The 20,874-nt window shown below is 37.8% G+C and overlaps 1 protein-coding gene across 22 annotated transcripts in view; it reads right to left on the reverse strand.

Annotated features, from left to right (window-relative positions):
* Positions 1–20,874, reverse strand: part of STAU2 (staufen double-stranded RNA binding protein 2) — a 303,811-nt gene that overhangs the window by 120,223 nt on the left and 162,714 nt on the right. For 20 of the 22 annotated variants that reach the window (XM_059893107.1, XM_059893112.1, XM_059893104.1 and 17 more), the window contains one exon: positions 16,931–17,238. In XM_059893107.1, the coding sequence (XP_059749090.1) occupies positions 16,931–17,238 (308 nt within the window). Of the gene's footprint in view, positions 1–14,299; positions 17,239–20,874 lie in introns of those variants that run through there. The other 2 variants (XM_025001395.2, XM_025001396.2) reach the window with 1 other exon arrangement.

Raw genomic sequence — 20,874 nt, forward strand, 5'->3', positions numbered from 1 at the left:
TGCAGAACACAATTCAAATATTTAAAACCTTATTGGGACTCGAAGATCTATGGAGACTCTATTAAGTTTAATTAATATTTTATATTAATATCCTTTAAAAGAGTATTAGGAAATGCTTTGCAGAGTGCTCTACATTAGTACAGCCAGAAAAAAAAATTCACAACTAAATGCTACACTCATCTTTTTTGTCCAACTTTTCATAATGCATAAAGGACTCTAAGGTCAACATAAGTCAAGTTCATTTGAATCCAATAAAATTTTGTCAACCTGAATTTGCCTCATCTTTGACTCTATGTGTGTGTGACTGCCACTTGATTGGTCTGACATTCTTCTATTTCTACATTATAGTCCCTATAAAACCAATGTTATCCATATACACACACATATACATATATATATGTATGTATGTATCTCAGTATACCATGTCTGTCTGGAATTTTGACATTAAAATCAAAATGAATTAAACTGAAATGACTTATAATGTACAGACCAAAATAAAGTTATTATAATATTTTTCTTTTAGTTGAATACAACCAACCATTATTAAAACCATGTGTAAGACACTCTATCAGAGGTAAGGTATGAGGGGTGGGAGTAGGGGAATGTGAGTCCATCTGCCCAATGGAAAAATTTCCATCCTTCAAAAAAGTTCTATCAAGCAGTGTTTAATTCTAAGCTAATAAAGTAAAAATCGTGTTGCTTTTGTGATAAACAAACATACATATATATATAACACACACAGTTATAATATGGATCTGACAGAAAATGATGATACAAATCCTCATCTAACGGTTTAACATCATTTTTAAACCAGTAAGGTTAAGATTCGCCATTAGTGTCCCTTAAGGCAGGGAAACTTCCTGGGATCTATTAAAAGTAGTTTAGGGTTCAAATCAAGCCAACATACAAAGCTTTGTTTCCAAAGCACTTTAAAGATTTTGTTATAAAAATATTTTTTCCAAATTAACTTTGGGGAAAAGGATTTGATGACAGTTCGAATTCACTGTACCTCCTGAGCAAATTAAAAGTTCACTCAGTGTACGAGTTCAAGAATGTGGGCCTGTTGTTTACTATGCAGCAGTGAAATATGAGAGGGGGGGTGGAAATGAAACTTACCACATAACAGGTTTATGCAAAAGTCAATCAATGGTGACACTATAATAGCTACAGCTCACAACCATTTATGGTATAGTTAAAATATTATGTCTGATATAGTGCTATCATAAAACATGCTTTTTAAAATGAAATATAATCACCTTTTGACATCAATTGAAAGTCTATATGAAAGACAAGTCACTCTCCCAAAAACCCAAACTGATAGTGAACACGCTCATATGTCAGCAAACTTACTGCAGCTTTATTTTTTTCTTCTAGATAAATGAAAATTAGGAAGGACAAAAAGAGCACAAGACATTTCCAGCCAAAAAATAAATTTCAAACTTCATTTCCATCAGTGGCTTGGATACTAGGACTGAAAGATTTAACTTTTCTTCTAACTCACCATGAGCCTGCAATATCCTGTAAAATATTAAGACATCCTACAGACACTGAATATTGGTAGAACAATACATGTCAGACTAAATGAAAAAGAGTCTCAGCAGAAGCCAAAGGGATACTCAGGCCAAGCAAAGTGACATCTACCAAGAACAAGGTTAGGGGCATGGACCATGGTAAAGTCCAAAGGAAACATAGCTGCCCTTCAGGGACGGAGGGAACTGGGAAAAACATGTAGTATTTTACAATAACTGTAGATGGAGTATAACTTGTAGAAACTGTGAATCACCATATCGCACACCTGCAACTTACATAATATTGCACAGCAACTATACTTCAACCAAGGAAAAAAAAAAAGTAAACATCATCTACATGGAAACCAGTAATGGATGAAACTGGGCTAAGTGTTAGCCTCCTCATTCTGCAGGGCTTCCATCAGAGGAGTGACTAGGCCTGAAACAGAGGTAGAATGTGGAAGAACATGTCTCAGAAGCAGATTAAGTCCCCAGTCCACCAACCACAAATATTCAAAGGTGCTGGAGTATGAGGAAGACAAGAAGAAATCACCGCATACTCTTCCTCCTCTATGCGTCTTGAGCCAAAACGGACGGCTGGCAGTGGGGGAGCCGGGGCAGTGGGGGGGAACATGAACGTGTAGTTTTACAGTGAACTGCACTAAATTTTTCAAAACTAAAGGTGACCAGAAAACCACGGGATTTGCCAAATATAAAAAGAAACACGAATGAGAGATATTACCGATCATGGGGAAAAGTGGTGGCTGGAGAAATAAAATCATTCCAGGTTTATACCCTCACTGCACTGAGACTGCTCCCTCCAAACAGATAAAAATATGTACAAAAATATATATAGGAAACTACTGCTTGAGGACACGGTTTCAAATTAAATAAAAAGTTACAATGTACAGACAAAAGGCCTTAAGAAAGAATCATATTTTACATAATCAATCACTAATAAAACAGGTTGGATATGGCTCTTTAGTTATTCTCTTCCTGGACATAGAAACATTAGAGTTCATAAAACTGTGAATTTCTAAAGCAGAATAATGTATGAATGACATTTTAAAATTCACCTTTCTAACTCTAAAAATGCTTCCGATGATTCAAAGCATTAGCGAAACCAGGAATCTTAGAACTCTAAAATAATTAGGGTAATAATATCCCACTGCATTCTACAATGTACAAAATCTTCAGGATTGATGGGTGAAATATTTCTGCTACAACAAAACAGTTGTTTCTACAAATGTGGTCCTAAAATTTCCAATGTACAATAATAATATTCCAGTGTCATAGATCTTGATTTTGATCAGAGAGAAATGAGTAAAGATAATTTTAGAAAACTACAGAAGTCATCTCCTATGTTTGTTTAAGATTTACGATTTATGATATCATTTTGCTGTCTTTTGTATTCTAAAATGTACACAACTCATCTTGACTCTTACACTATTGTAGCAGTAGTTCTGGATTTATAACACCATTGACCACAGAAAATTGACATTTTGTTTCTTTCTCTTGGGCTTACAAAAAATATTCCACTAAAAATAATGAGTCAGAAATTCCAATATGTGCAAATTAAATAATGCAGCTTCCTTTGAAATCTGCAAATCTATAATAATTTTTATGTTAAAATAAGTTTCCTAGTTTGATTTGTAATCGCATAAAGCCAGATGAGATGCTATAATTGTGCATTCTGTTAACAATTTCTGCCAGTCTAGAGATTTCTTCTTCTTGAAAGAAGTGATTTGTGTCTGAGACTCATATTCAGATAACTTAAGAAGTAAGAATTCAAACCTCAATTTGTGATATGTTTAAATGGCAAATCTTGCTTTGATTTGAATAATATCCTCATTCCTTAAAAAAAATGAAATAAGGGAAAATACTATAAGCTATAAAATAACTTACATAAAAAGCTAGATATGTGAATTTTTCATGCCCTTCTGAAAACATGAGGGACCATTCAAATGAAAAATTTTAATTCTATACCCCCTATCTCTAAAAAAAGTTGAATCAAATTGTTACTTGCAGAGGTTGAGAAATTCCCTAATGTGGGACTATTATTTTACTAATCTCATCAGGGAAATGGTTAACCGCTTGTCTGTTACATATTTTTACAGGTCACCTGCTGTGGGACAAAAATGAAGAGTGTAAAAAAGGTCCATATTTAAAGAAAGCTACTCAGTAGATTGATAAGATAAAGGTCTGTACATTGATGTCTGATAATTAACATCATCATTGTGTCAAGAAAACATGTTTGATGAGCACACCTCCCATTCATGAGTTTACTCCACAGCAGCAGGCAGAGATCACATTGTAGCTATTGCCTCCAGGGAGAGGTGAAGACAGCAAAAAGCTGAAGGGTGGCAACTTAGTACTAGATCTTAGAATACTCCAAACATGCTTGATTCTTGCAGTCTGCACACTAGCTGTACAAAAGATCTAAATCTTTATTAACATGAAAATCAGCATATTCTTGGCAAAGCATAAAACAATACTCCTTGATAAATATGTAGAGTAAATTGGTAATAAACATTTCTTAACTACATCGTTTTTTTGGGGGGGCGGGGGGAAGCTTCTCAGGTGGCCCAATAGTAAAGAATCCTCCTGCCACTGCAGGAGACACAGGTTTGATCCCAAGGTCGGGAAGATCCCTTAGAGAAGGAAATGGCAACCGACTCCAGTATTCTTGCCTGGGAAATCTCATGAAGACAGGAACCTGGCGGGCTACAGTCCATGAGGCCACAAAGAGTTGGACATGACTGAGCAACAAACACTTTCACTTTCCCAGGCAGTAATACAAATCCACACTGTTATCTATTTAGAACAAACAAATTTATAAGTGATAAATAAAAGAAGTTCCCCCAGGAAAAGTACTTAGAATGATGCCTAGCTCACAGTTACCATTAAAATAAATAATAGATATTATTAGAATAACACATCCCATAATAATGTTTAAAATTAAGATATGACATTATGTATAATTATTTCCTCAATACTTTTCATAACTAAAGTCAAGTCCTTTATAACTAAAATGTAAACATATATTTAACATGCTCAGTCATGTACCAGTGTTTTAGCTGGATGAGTAATCTATTTTACTCTGCATACAATATGCTTGACACATTAATGCCTCTAAAGGGATAAGTGAATGAATGAAATCACATTATACAGACTGAGCCTCAACTTGTAATTATCTTTTCTCTCTTTTGGAAACTCTATGCTTAGGAAAAGATTTGAAAATTACATGGCTTTATTTGGTATACAAAATCCAGCAGTGATGTACAGATTTATTTCTAGTATAAAGTCACACACAAAAAAACTGTCTAACAAATGCAACAACAGATGTGTTCTCAGTATTGTTAAGGAAGATAATTGCATTCTTACTTTAAGTGGTGAGTTTGTACATGACACAAATCCTAAATCTTTGTTCACTGCTTTTCTGCTTCGTTGACTATGCCAGTGAAGGTCTAAAGAGGCAGCCAATTAATATATAAATTATACATACACACACAGAATTATTTTAGTTTTACATCCCTGGTGGCTCAGACAATAAAGCATCTGCCTACAATTCGGGTGACCCGGTTTCAATCCCTGGGTGGGGAAGATCCCCTGGAGAAGGAAATGGCAACCCAATCCAGTATTCTTGCCTGGAAAATCCCATGGACTGAGGAGCCTGGTAGGCTACAGTCCATGGGGTCGCAAAGAGTCCGACATGACTGAGCGACTTCACTTTCACTTCCATCAAAACAAAACACCACATAATTTTTAACAGTCTACTACACATCTACCAGAAAAGAAGTTCCTCTCTTCTGTAGATTGTACTAAGGCTTTGATGTGCTCACACACACCCATTTACATATGTAAAACAAGCTACATGAAAATCTACAGGCTTTGCAAAGAAATAACTTTTTAACAACGAAAACTTTCTCCACGGTCAAAGGAAAATAAGTTATATAGGCACTCTGTATACCCTGATGCTGGGAAAGTTTTAAGGCAAAAGGAGAAGGGGTGGCAGAGGATGAGACGGTAGATAGCATCACCAATTAAAAAATTATCAAATAGAAATGTTAGATCAAACAGATACAATGTGCTGTGCTTAGTCGCTCAGTCGTGTCCAACTCTGCGGCCCTAGGGACTGTAGCATGCCAGGCTCCTTCTCTATCCATGGGATTCTCTAGACAAGACTACGAGAGTGTGTTGCTGTGTGCTCCTCCAGGGGATCTTCCCAACCCAGAGATCAAGCCCCATTTCCAAAAAGATAGAATAACTGAAGTGAAAAATTTATTATATGCGCTCAACAGCAAATTGGAGAGGACAGAGCAAAGAACCAGTAAATCTGAAAATAAACCAACCAAAGTTACACAATCCAAAGATGGTGAAAAACTGTAAACAGTCTCAAAGACCTCCAGGACAATATCAAGAGGCTCAACACATACATAACTGGAGTCCCGAAAGGAGAAGACAAAGAAAAGGGCAAAAAAATTTTTTGGAAAAAAACAAACAGAAACTAGCCCTAAATCTTTCAAAACTAATGAGAAACATTATGGTAATCTAAATAGCTAAATGAATCCCAAGCAGGATTAAAAACAACCCTAGACACAGCACAGCCAAACTGGTGAAACCAAAAATGAACAGATATCTTAAGAGCAGCTAGAGTAAAACAACACATTGCACATACAGTACAGAAACAACTGGTTATCCTGTGGGAAAAACAGACTTCCACTCTCACCCATACCACACACACAAAATTAAATGAATATCAGAATTAAACACAAAAGCATAAACCGTAAAGTATTTGGAAAAAAATCAGAGAAAAATCTTTGCAACCTTGGGGTAGTCAAAAATTCCTTAGATAGGACAAAAAAAGGTGTAATTTATGGGAAAAAAAAAACAAAAAATTGAACTTCATCAAAATTGAAAACTTCCCCACTTTTTAAAAGATGCCATTAAGATACTGAAAAGACAAGTCACAAGCAGGGAGATAATATCTGCAACAGAAAGGATCTGTATCTAGAATATATAAAAAAAGCTCTGATGACACAATAATTAAAAAAAATCAATACCAGAAACTGAGAAACAAATGTGGACATTTCACAAAGATAGAAAATTGGCCAACAAGCACAAGAAAAGAAGTGCATATTACGGGTCAACAGGAAAATACAAACTAAACTATCAATGAGACAGCACTGTATCCTTCATAGAATAAGAACCATATCAATGTATGAAACCCACTGCTTTTGTTGTTTAGTTGCTAAGTTGTGTCCGACTCTTTCGACCCCATGGACTGTAGCTCGTCAGGCTCCTCAGTCCACAGAATTTCCCAGGCAAGAATACAGGGTGGGTTGCCACTTCCTTCTCGGGGAGATCTTCCTGACCCAGGGACTGACCACGTCTCCTGCACTGGCAGGCGGATTCTTTGCCCCTGAGCCACTGGAGAAGCCCATGCCATATGGTACAGCACACTGAAAGAGCATCGGACAGTTCCTTGTAAGCTTGTAAGGATACTTACCACGTGACCCAGGAATTGCACTCTGAGGTACTTTTTTCAAGAGAACTGGAAACTCTGCACAAAATCTTGTACATGAATAGCCGCAAACAGCTTTATTCATAGTAGCCTCAAGCTGAAAACAACGCAAATGTCCACCGACAGACAAAATGATAGTTTGTGCTACACGTCCATGCAATGAACTACTTCTGAGCAATACGAAGGAGCAAACCGCTGATATGCACAACGTGAACAATCTCAAAAACATTGAGTGAGTGAAAGAAGCAGGAAACAAAACTGTCTGTTCATGCTGTCTGATTCCATTTTTATGAAATTTTAGGCAATACTAATCTAATACTCGGAGAAGGCAATGGCACCCCACTCCAGTACTCTTGCCTGGAAAATCCCATGGACAGAGGAGCCTGGAAGGCTGCAGTCCATGGGGTCGCTAAGGGTCGGACATGACTGAGCGACTTCACCTTCACTTTTCACTTTCATGCATTGGAGCAGGAAATGGCAACCCACTCCAGTGTTCTTGCCTGGAGAATCCCAGGGATGGGGGAGCCTGGTGGGCTGCCGTCTATGGGGTCACACAGAGTCGGACACGACTGAAGTGACTTAGCAATAGCAATAGCAATCTAATACTAACCAAGGATAGCCTGGTTGTTACCAAGCCACAGAGAGGTGAGAAAAACAGGCTACAAAGAGGCAACAGGGAATTTTTTCACAGTAACAGAAATATTCCCATCTTGACCCTGGTTGTAGTTACACAATAGCATACATTTTTCAAAACTCATCAATTTATATAACTAAAATGGGTGTAATTTATCATGTATAAATTATACCTCAATGCAATCGATTAAACAATTAAAAGGTATAGTTATTTGATACACTGATACAACAGCTGGCAACACTAAGTTATTGCTCACTACCTCTCATAAATAATCATAATTAATCTCCCAATTAATTTCCAATTAATTATTACCTTAGGAGACTAATCATTTGAATTTATCTTGTGTCCAGATGTGACTGTGTACACTTCCACTTGTCCTGTTCCCTTCGCCCTGGCCATATTCCACATCCCACTCCCATCAATCCCATCGTGATGTTGGCTCCACGAGGACAGAACACTTGACTGTCATTTATGTTATATCCTTAGTGCCAAAAAGTACACCCGGTTCACAGCAGGCGCTCAATAGACTTCAGCTGACTAAATGAATGAACCAATCCCTTCAACTGTTAGTATTCACTGGGAATATCTCCGAGGTCTTTGCCCACTTTTCTTGGTCAGTCTTACCTACTTTTATGGAATCAGTTACATCTGCACACTGAAGACTCTCGAATATCTGTGTCCTACACCCTCTTGCTGTTCACCAGAACCACTGAAGAATGCCTACTAGACAGCTGACTTTGAAAGTCCCAAAGGCAACTTGTTCGTCATGTTTAAAATGGAACTTATTAACCTCCTCTAAGTCTATACATCACATTCATTCTAAAAAATAGAACCTTTCCTACAACATTCATACTATCTTCCTACTTTACTTTATTCTCAAATTCTTGGAATGGTCAACATATCGTCTGCCTGCGTCTGCCCTCAATGTGGGAGACCTGGGTTCAATTCCTGGGTCAGGAAGATCCCCTGGAGAAGGAAATGGCAACCCACCCCAGTATTCTTGCCTGGAGAATCCAATGGACAGAGGAGCCTGGTGGGCTGCAGTCCACGGGGTCGCAAAGAGTCAGACACGACTGACAGACTTCACTTTCAACATATCCTCAGATAGCCTCTAACTACTCTTCAGTGCCGGAGAAGGCAATGGCACCCCACTCCAGTACTCCTGCATGGAAAATCCCATGGACAGAGGAGCCTGGTGGGCTGCAGTCCATGGGGTCGCTAAGAGTCGGACACGACTGAGCGACTTCACTTTCACTTTTCACTTTCATGCATTGGAGAAGGAAATGGCAACCCACTCCACTGTTCTTGCCTGGAGAATCCCAGGGGCGGGGGAGCCTGGCGAGCTGCTGTCTATGGGGTCGCACAGAGTCGGACACGACTGAAGCGACTTAGCAGTAGCAGCACTTTTCAGTGCATTGAATCTAGCTTCCCTCCTGATCAGACCAGTGAAAGTGCCCTCACAGAAGTCAGCACAAGAGACCATTTAATCCTCTTATCTGTACCATGGACACGTGCACCTCCGCCCCACTCCTCTACAACCACTGTGTGCTCATAGCTCAGTTGTTCTGACTCTTCGCGACCCCACTGACTGTAGCCCGTCTGGCTCCTCTGTCCATGGAATTTTCCAGGCAAAAATACTGGAGTGGGTAGCCATTTCATTCTACAGGGGATATTCACAACCCAGGGATCAAACTCGAGTCTCCTGCATCTCCTGCATTGGCAGGCAGATTATTTACCACCGCACCACCTTGGAAGCCCCAACAACCATTAGCTTTGCTTAATTCAATCTTTGCTATTTTTCTACTGAATTCAAGCAAAGTCACTCTAATTGGTCTTTCTGCTACCAATCATTTTTTTGTCTAGTTCCTCCTCCACATGCCTACAAAATTATCTTTCTAAAATAAAAAACCAATGTCACCATCCTTTAAAAAAGAAGTTGGTGGTCTCTAACAGCTAACTTCAAATTCTCAGCAACACACGTCTTTTCAGCTTCCTTGCTGACACTTCCGCTTTGAATTCTAAGCATTTCTAAAGCACATGCCCTTTTATGTCTCAAGTACTTACCTCCTTCTGCCTACAATTCCTTTCCTTCTTAGAATTCACCTTAAGATTCTATGTACTTCTTAAAATTTATTCAAAAGTCCCTCTGCTATGAACTCTTCCTAATTCAATCAGTCAGAGCTGTTCATTCCCACCCATTTTTCTTACATGGCTGACCACACCTCCCCCGATCACTTACCATATTACACCTATAATGACACTTATTACGTGAGGAAGGCATTTCATTATTGCCTGCAGTATATTGTAGCATGTTACATATTTACTACAAATATGTAATTTTTTAATTGAATTGTCACATTATGTTCAAAAACTGATCCCTGGAAACTGGACACAATTGTAATAATGGCCAATCTTCTGTGTATTGATTTTATTTTCCTGTCTGACCCCAATTTGACCATAACACTTCCTGTGCCCACTGCTTAGTATGCTACCTGGCATGTGTAGGTACTTATTAAGTATCTGCCCAGAGTGATTAAATAAATATTCAATTTATTTATTAACTAAATAAATTCTACCATTCAATAATATTTTATAAATGAATTAACTTCATATCCATCTATTCTTCACATACATACTGAAATTAATGAAAACTATTCTTAATGTACTATCTACTATTTCTAGAATTTTTGAAGTTGTGGACTGTGTATTCTTCTCCAATTGTAGTCCTTGTTTCTTCAAATGTTCTCTGCAGGGGTCCCCAACCTCTGAGATCTAATGCCTGATGACCTGAGGTGGAGCTGATGTAATGATAAGAGAAATAAAGTGCACAATAAAAGCAATGTACTTGAATCACCCAGAAACCAGCCCTTACTCAATCCATGGCAAAGCTGTCTTCCAGGAAACCGGTTCCCGATGCCAAAAAAGGTTGGGGACCACAGTACTACAGGACTTGATTCTGAACTTTTATTGTACTTTAAAAAATACTACTACAGATAAAAACATTTTAGAAGCTTTTCAAACATCTCTTACTTCTAACAGTTAAATCTGCTTTTTGATGAGACTATGTGAAGACAGAACTTCCCTGAACCTGAAATCTCCCAGGGATTAGAAGGAACTAATAATTCTCTATGTGAACATGAGTAACCTGCATTACTAATAGGATGTTTTATTTGTGCAGTTCCGCAAATGTGTATTTACATCATAAAGTTATCTCTCTGAATAAAATCTAAAGTTCCTTCCAGCTCAAAAGAGAATTAACTCTTAAATGACTCAGACTCAGTTGTGTACACAGTGGAGTGCATGAAAGAAAAAAGAAGTGAAAGTGTTAGTAGCTCAGTCATGTCCGACTCTTTGCAACTCCATGGACTATAGCCTGCCAGGCTCCTCTGTCCATGGAATTCTCCAGGGGATCTTCCCTTCTCCAGGGATCAAACCTGGGTCACCTGCACTGCAGGCAGATTCTTTACCATCTGAGCCACCAGGGTGGAAGGCATAAATAAATTTATTAATGCAATCTGTGACTAAACCAAAGACCACAGATTACCATGAACACTAATCCTACCTTCAGAAATCAGGCTTCAAACACTATACAATAGTTGGATTTAAAATAAAGATTTGTAAGCAAGAAGCAAAAATGTACTGGCATTTCTGCTGTGTCATAAAATAATGTGTGTAATTCCTCTTTCGCTATCTGATACATAACAAGGCAGTCAATAAATGTCAGTTTCATTTCCTTGTTTACTCATGTATCTTCTAATACCCCTGGCATGTCAGAGTATTTTTTTTCAGTGTGCAGATATCTTTACAGGCAGCATTCCACATACTGCTCTCTTTTTCTCAAGAGTTGTCCTGGATGAGAAGAGAACAATACATTTGAAATTTTAGATGCTGTCATTCATGAAAAAAAAAAACAAAACTTCAGCTGTAGCTGAATGCTGAAGAGAGGAAAATAGACCATTTCAACATGACTTAGAAAAAAATAGGTATATATATATATATATATATATATACACATCAGTCTGACATGATGTAGTACATGATGGGTACTACAATTAATCTTCTGTTACTAAGTAAAAAATCACATCATTGCCAACCATTTCTAGCAAAAAGAAATGAAATTCACCTTTAGATGAAAAATAATTTCCTTTTCTTCAACTTGATTGAAGAAATAACTGCTTATTGCTTTTCAAATAATTTCAAATAGAATTCTTGAACTCTCTTGCAATACAAACAAAAAAGGCTACAGATATTTCTAGTTGGGGATGACACATAATGACAACTATTTTTTCTGCACATCAGTGGCTCATTTCAGATCCACATCAAAGTCACTGTGTTAGGACAGCTCTTCTAAGTATTACTCTTTCTTTGAAGTGTGTCTTATTGTGTATATGCTGGTGTATCAAGGCTCAAGAGCATGTCTGCCCTGATTACACTGCGCAGTGATTCAGGGTGGAGTTAGTCCTGAATAGTTTGTGGTAGTACTGGACTATTTTGCTTCCCTGGAGGCTCTGTGGTAAAGAAGCCGCCTGCCAAGGCATGAGATGCAGGTTCAGTCCCTGGATCGGGAAGATCCCCTGGAGAAGAAAACGGCAACCCACTCCAGTATTCTAGCCTGGGAAATCCCACGGACCAGAGGAGCCTGGCGGGCTACAGTCCATGGGGTACAGAGAGTCAGACACGACTTGGCGACTAAACAACAAATGGACTATTTTATTTAAGAATTGATCGATTCTTAACTGTTATTCATCACACTATGTTTTTATAGGCATCAGGATTTCTTTCTTCAAATGTAATATTTTTCTCTAAATATTTGGAAATTTCAGCCAAGTGAGCTGATATGTAATTCTAATGCTTTTTATGAACTATAGTTATGTGAAACGTATTGACAGTTTGTATGCCCTTGAGGTTTTGACCAAGTATATCAAACTCTGAAGAAACCAGACAACAGGTCAGTTTGCAGATAACAGGCTGCCCATTTGAAGAACAAACCTGAGTTTTAGCGTCACCACAGGAAGACCAAAGACTTCAGGAGAATTCTTCCAATTTCTCCAAGGTCTTTGGAAAGTTGAGGCTAAATCCAAGAGGGCTTTGTAGGAAGTGACCATAAATCAGCAAAATCTCTTGACCCCATGCCAAACCCATAAATGTATTTTGCTCATTGTACTCAGTAATTTCTCATCACTTTATATACATTGTTTAACAGTGTAGGTGAAAATTTGGGCTCAGAAGTGACACGGTAAGTTATGTTTCGAGGACAAATTAGAAATGGGGGAAAACATTTCTAAGTGGAGGAGTATATGCCCATGCATGATTTCTTTCTCCATATTTTCCTATTAGAAGTCTACAAAATTTTACTTATACTGGTTTTTGAAAAATGGACCCCTTACTCCAAAAAAACTAGCCGCAAACAGCCTGATTATAAATCAAAAAAACTCTGATTATAAATACATGGATTACAAAAAGTGAGGTATAGGGAAAATAAGAAAAAAGAGAAAGAACAAACACTGATTCTCGAGTTGGGTAAGCCCCACTCCCCATGTCCCATCTCAGTGTAAACTGTACTAAGACCAAACTGTTGAAATATGTTATGTCATTCATGCCTTTAAGAGAAGCCCATAATCATAAAGAAACCTGCTGTAATCATACTAAACTTCAAAAAAGAAGACATATTAGTTGAAAGGTATTATGTTTGAATTGTACTTGAAAAGAAAGTTTTTAATTAAATAGATACTTCTGAGCCTTCTACTGACATTCTCATCTTGCTAAAAATCGCACCAACATCTAAAACTCACAATAATGAAAAGGCACCCCGTCCAGTAAAACATTCCCTGATTTTTATAAAATTAATTAAATATGGTTTAACTAAGATACTAAGTACTTTCTTTACACTCTTTATATGAAAAAGACAAATCTAGTTTTTTATATTTCACTCTGGAGGTTTTAAAAACAATACTGCTCACTGGATGATAATCACAAGGAAGGGTACAGACTAAAGGATTAAAATTAAACCCATCTAGAAAGGATAATTTACTAAAATAATTCATTTTAATTTCCAGTCTAATTTTTCTAATGACTCAATTAAACAATGAAATTGCTTACAGTTAATTATACAGAGAGATTTCTAATATAATTAGTATGGGAAAACATATTTATGATGCAAAAACTCAGAATAATGTAAATTATAACACAACGAAACAAAATTTACTTCAGCTCAAAAATTGATGAGCATTTCAAAAATGTCTTCTCCATAATAATTTTCTTTAAAAATCTGAATGATTTTGAAACATTTTGGCATTATAATGAGAGAGTATCAAGTACACACCAAGGAACCCTAGACACTAAGGTATACCTGTATTTCAAATGAATTTTCATGAAATGCATAGAAGTTAAAGAAGCATACTAACTGGGCTGGACAAAGCTTGAGGTTCACAGAACTGCTGATATAAAGTTTTTTTTTCCTAAAAAGTAATAAGTCAATAACATTCAAGTTCTAAAAGAAAATTAAAAAAAAATACTAAATAAAACTTCAAAAAATAAATATTCATTTATGATAGAAATCCAAAAGCTTGCATCTAAAATGTGATTAAAAACTTTAGGTTAGCCCAAGCAAGGATAAAAGAATTATTGAGAATATGCAAGTGTTCAGTCATCTTCTGACCTGCGGAGCCAGCTTTATTAATAATAACTTTAATTGTATAATAATTTTAATTATTTTATAGACTTAAGGGAAAGGATGTGCTTAATACTTGCATTCTGGTGAGCAAATAAGCTTTTTGTCACTCAAATTTCAGTTAAAGAGTGGGTAATGAAAAAAAATTTAAAGTTAAAACAACATAGTTTTCAGTACACTAATATATTTTTTACTTTTAATACAATATAGCTGTCACATACAATGGCTCTGGTAGGCTTAAATCAAATGTCAATGGGCACAGAAGGCCAGAGAAGAGTTTATACAATATTCAATAAGCAATAATATCTATTCAGTGTACAATAACAAAATTTTAAAAGTACTAACCTTGAGACACAGAGAAAGAATTTATTGTTTTTAAGTTCCAGAAATAAAAATAACACAATAGTATGGAATCCGTAACAAGCTGGCCCTATCATTTCTAAACTATGGTCCAATTAAAACATTTAAGAAATAGAAACAATCCTACATGTTTTTCTAGCAGGTAAATACACCTGAGAAAGTTACCTATAAAGAAATAGGCTTTAAAACTCTTAACCACAAAGACTCTTCTACTGTGACATTATGAGGATGTGCTGGGCACCTGTCAGGGCATGGAGCCATTTCCCACAGTCTGTTCACTGCACAGCTGCAGGTTGCAGCTTGTCAGCAACACAGTATTTCTTATCAACATCAAGCTCGTTTGACCAAAGAAGCACAGTAATGTTTCAAACCATCTGCTTATATTCATTAGTATGTAAAAATCACCAAACACAATTTGGAAATGTTTACTAACTTGCCCATAAATAAGAGTGTAATATCTCAGCATAAACTTTAAAAGAAAAAAAAAAGGGTCTGAGTAGTCAGCCCAAATATAGGAGTAACAGATTCTACATTTTGACTAAAGCAAAACTATTTTAAAATTACAGTTGCTGTCACTGCCAAGAATTAACAAATAAATACAAATTTAAAAATTTAAGTAGTTCTTCTGGCAGCTAAATGAACATCTACCACAGTAACTTCTCCAAGCAAAAAACTCAATTCAGAGCTTGAATCAATTTGTGCTTTGTTTCTATAAAAATCCAAATGTAGTATTACTTTCGGACATTTTTAGACAACTAGATTTGTAAATAAACAGTGAATTCCTTTCCATCACAGTTTATTTCTAGTTCATCCATGCACATTATAGATAGAACTAACTGCTTAGTTCTTTTTCTGCAGGACTTTAACTGTGTGAATGAAGGTCCTTTTAAACAGTGAGTTATTATTCTTAAGGTAAACCACAAAACAAACCCTAAAATTTTAATTTTTAAATTAAATGATTAAAATTTCAGATGACAGAGCCAAAAACTGGTAACAGCTTTTTAGATTTCATATTAATAATCTAATTAAAAACACTAACCACTACCTGGCAAGAGATTGGAAAGAATCAGGTTTCTGTGAAGGGAAATAAACAAACAAAAAAAAACATGCAAAAATTCCACCCCCTCAACCACATGATCTTCTCTCATATCTAAATTTGAAAAAAATGTATAAATACATGATCATTTTAGACAATACAGACCTTCTAGAGCATTTCTAAAGGAAATTACAGTTTTTGGTCTTAGGGAGTAAGACTAAGATGGAAAGGGGTGTGAAAATTGTCAACTCTGCGGGGACAGTCTGTTCTTTCTACACACAGGCATGCTGCTGTTCATCCAGTCAAGTGGTTACAGTTCAGTACAGGATTTTCAAGGCAACTAAGATGTCAAAACACAAGTATTTCCTCTTCCTAGAGTTAACAATTCTTTTAAAAGATCTACCCACAGAGGATTATTGTGGTTTGTTTTTTTCCAAAAGGGAACAATGACTAAATGGGGGAGGGGGAGAGTTTCCAGCCCCAAATTCTTATACACAACAAGAGGCCTATAAGCTAGGTGTAGACTGCCCAGTGAAATAGAATTATTGGTACCATCTGAGGTAGGTGCTACCCTAGATGGTTCCAAACACAATCCAGTAAAACAATACATGTTTTTATGCCTCAAAGAGCTAGAAAGCATTTATTACTGTTCTAACACCATGGTTAATGAACTCCTAAGACAACAGGCTTCTAGGATTTTGTACCTTAGTGGCATCTCGGGATCATTACTAGCAACAGAATGCCAAGTTGAAAATTGCTATGACAGTAAAATCAGCATTAGAAAAACTCAACCTTACTGTAAACTGAGGGAGCACTTAGTGTTAAATACTAAGACCAAATGTATGAAGGCAGGATCTTTACTTGGGAGAACAGAGTGGAGGGAATAGATGCGCCCAATTGAGACCAATCAGAAGACAGAACAGAGGATGAAAAATGTCTTAAAAAAAAATAGAGGAGGAAGAAAGAATATGGAGGAGAGCCAGGCAGCAAAAAATAATTACTGGAGAGAATGAAAAATCTTTAAAATGAGGCATGTGCACATGGCTCGTTTTTCTGTCCTCCGTGTTCCTAATGATTTACAATGTAAGTGGCACAGAAGTCACGCTAGCAGGCAAGAATGAGCTTTCTGATGGAGAGAGATGGAGGACTAGGGGCTAATGAAGTGCTTTGTTTTCTTGGTTTTGCTTTTAATTCATACCTGAAAGCCTTGAATCCTTGCTAAATATTCCAGCTGTTTTGAAGGTTGTACTGGAGAACAAGGGGGAGTAGGAGAACTTCCTTTTAAACCTATGGCTTCAGCTGTAGAAGATGTTCCGTTCATAAGGAGTTCCCTGGCAATTGTAGCTGAACTACTCGATGTGGGAGATATACTGAAGAAAGAGCTCGAGGGTTGGTTCATATCTTTGGGTGACAAATAGCCTAGAGTCGTGCCAGAGATCACTTTGTGGCGGCTGGCTTCCATCTCTTGATAAACATCAGGAGACAAATGAAGAATTCCTTTTGGAGCTATAAGTAAAATAAAGGAACATTGTTATTACACTTAAAATAAGTGAAACAGAAACATGTTAGAGCATTAGTGACTCAAGGATTTCACATGAAACAAGGCAATGAAAAACACTGTTAAGCACCCATCTTCCCCATACTTGCAAAGGCAATTGCAGTCCCCTCTTTGGAGGCGAAAAATGTACGTTTCAATATTCCTAAAAATCATTGGCTTAAAAAATCACAAAAGTGACTTCAAGGGGAAGCATATGTGGTGGAGAAGCTATGGAGGAAGATGGGTTACTGATGTGTAGAAGTGCACTGGGGGTAAGATTAGGAATGTGTACGGTCTTCAGCCTGCAATTTAATATTTTATGATTTCATAAAAGAGACACTAAATCCCTAACGTATGCAGCAGTTGAGACACAGAGGTAAAATGATGGCTGGGTCAGTCCAGATTATCTGAGCAAAAAAACTCATACATCCAATGGCCTGCTGGTATTCCTCTCTCCACAAAGATGTCCCACTGTCAACTCTACCTAATGAACATGTTAAAAACTGACAGAGCATCTTCTTCCCCCAAATTGTTTCCTATCTGGCTTATCTCATCATGACAGGGCTGCCCTGGCGGCTCAGTAGTAAAGAATTCGCCTGCCAATGCAGGCGATGTGGGTTTGATCCCTGGGTCAGGAAGACTCCCTGGAGAAAGAAATGGCAGCTCACTGCAGTATTCTTGCTTGGGAAAGCCCTTCAACAGAGGAGCTTGGTGGGCTTCAGTCCATGGGGTCACAAAAGAGCTGGACACGACCTAGTGACTAAACAACATGATACCACAATCCATCTGCTCAGCTGCCCAACCTAGACTCCTGGCAACCAGCTTTGACTCACTCACCAACAAGTAGCCACTATGTGCAGTCTAGAATGTGCCCTGTCAGCTTATCAAGTGTATTAGCCCAAGTCAGGCCATATGCAGATTCTAACATCAAGAGGAGTGAGCCTGGGGCTGTGTCATCAGTTGGCAGAGTTGTAAACATATTTCCCTTGACTTCCATTTGTCTGAGAGATATTTCAAACCACATTTCACATGCTTGTTCTAACATCTTTGGGTCAGATATTAATGACTCTCAAATCATGACACCATATTCTAAAATTACTGATCAATCACCAGTTTTGGAGAATGTGCTCTGAGAAAGAAATCCTGCCACTCCCTTTCCCACCACTAACCTCCTGATTCAGGCCCTCAGTGTTTCTGACAGGGCTATTGCAACCATCACTAAAAGCTTCACACTGCTGCTCTCCCCGCTGTCCATTTCCCAAAGTGGGTCTATACCATAATCCCCAAATATAAGGGTTCCATGATAAATACATGGGGGAAATACTGCAAATTATATCACACACAAACATCCCTTTGGGAGGATTAAAAATGCATGTCAGCACAGTAAAAACTCTGAGAAATCCAGAAGAACAGAAATCCGTTTAACTTGGTTTAAGCCAGGATTTCCCAGATTCATATTATATCCAGGCTTCCCATGTAACATTAATAACAACACCCTAGGAAATGCTAAGGCTAGACATTCTCTCACTTTAAAATCTTTACTGGCTCTCCATCACTTACACATCAAATCAGAATCCCTCAGATGACAAATGAGGCCCTGAGTGCTCCGGCTCCTCCTTTCCTCCCCATCCTACTAAAATCTTCATGGAGACCCCATGTTCCACCCATGCAAATATAGTCACACCTCTCCCCATACTCTGGCTTGTTTGATCTCATCACATCCTTATTTCTATTGTTCAGTCTCTCTTTCTCTCTCTCACACACACCCACACCCACCCTCCCCCCCACCCCCCCACACCCTCCCCCACACACCAGTTAGCCTCCTACTGTTAGGTTTTAGGCACCGTGCTAACCAATAGTGTCCTGACCTCAAGTCACCCTCAGTCTCTCAGATGAAAATGAAAGGGATAAATATCATGGTGTGGCAGGTACCTCTGCAGAGACGGGTTGGGGAGCAGTGGGAATGAGAAGGGAGAAGCACTGGGAGCTCAGGAAAGGCTTCCTAGAGATGGTACTGTCAGCACATCCCAAGGGACAAGGAGAACTGGGCCCAGGAGGGAGAGAACTGAAGGCAGGGGGAGGCACGAACAGACACAGGGATCAGCAGACCTGGGAACCTCTGCCCTGGAGCAAGAAGGGGGAAATGTGGACTGCAACAAGGAAAAGTGGAGGGCTGGAAGGGGCCAAGCTACAGGGAACTTCACCCTGATGGTGTTATAACATAAAGTGAGTGAGTGAAAGTTGCCCAGTCATGTCCAACTCTTTGTGACCCCATGGACTATACAGTCCATGGAATTCTGCAGGCCAGAATACTGGAGTGGGTGGTTACCATTCATTGGATGGAACACAGGTCTCCAGCATCGCAGGCAGATTCTTTACCAGCTGAGCCACAAGGGAAGCCCAAAACATAAAGGGGTTGCTTTAAAAAATAATTTATATATGGCACTTCCCTGACATTCCTGTGGTTAGGACTCTACATTTCTACTGCAGGGGGCACAGGTTTGAAACTGCTTGGGGAACTAAGGTTCTACATGCCGCATGGCATGGCCAAATGAATAAATACATAAATTATACAGCATAAAATATCATCCTATTTTACAGATTTAAAGGACTTCCCTGTAGCTCAAATGGTAAAAAATCTGCCTGCAATGCAGGAGACGTGGGTTCAATCCCTGGTTAGGGAAGATCCTCTGGAGAAAGAAATGGCAATTCAGTCAGCATTCTTGCCTGGAGAATCCCATGGACAGAGGAGCCTGGCAGGCTACAGTCCATGGGGTCTCAAAAAGTTGGACACGACTGAGCAACTAATACACACATGTTTTATGGATTTAATTTATCTTTGTATTAGCTTTACATTCAGGAAAATTTTTAACAAAAAAATTAAAAAGAAAACATATGCGTTGGGGAAAAATTACAGATAAATCTCACTAGCCAGAGTAAACTACTTTTAACATTTTGCTTTAAACATATACTTTTAGTCTTTTTTCCTATACATTTTTTGTTAATTGAAAAAAGAAGTTAAAAGACAGAAATACAACATGATCCTTTTGTTATTTATAAAACTATGTACTTTCATTAATAACTTTAAGCTTAAAATTTCATTATATCAGTTGTTTCTTTAAACAGTTTCGTATTGCTGGACATCTAATTTATTTCCTTTTAAAAAAAAACAACACAGGGGGACACATTTTTTAAAATTACATCTTTATTCACATGAAAATTGATTTCCTTAACTCAGAAGCAGAACCGCTATTTCAAAGAAAATGCATTTTTTTTACACTAATAAATTGCTCTAAATTGGTACAAACGCTAGTAGTTGTGCCAATTTCACACCTCCATACAAATATGTGAAAGTTTCTCCTTCTTATTTCAGTAGTAGATATTATTATTAAAAAACCTTTGCCACTGCTGTTAGTATAGATAAGTGGCAAAGATTTTTAAAATAATAATATCTAATATAAAAATAGGGGAAAAAAGCTACTTTCAGCTTCACCCCATGATATCTGGGGAGGTGAGAGAGGTTGGAGATTTGAGGGCTTCCCTGGTGGCTCAGATGGTAAGGATTCGTCTCTCATGCAGGAGACTCGGGTTCGATCCCTGGGTTC

This window comes from Bos taurus, chromosome 14, assembly GCF_002263795.3.
Source record: "Bos taurus isolate L1 Dominette 01449 registration number 42190680 breed Hereford chromosome 14, ARS-UCD2.0, whole genome shotgun sequence".
Lineage (NCBI taxonomy): Eukaryota > Metazoa > Chordata > Mammalia > Artiodactyla > Bovidae > Bos > Bos taurus.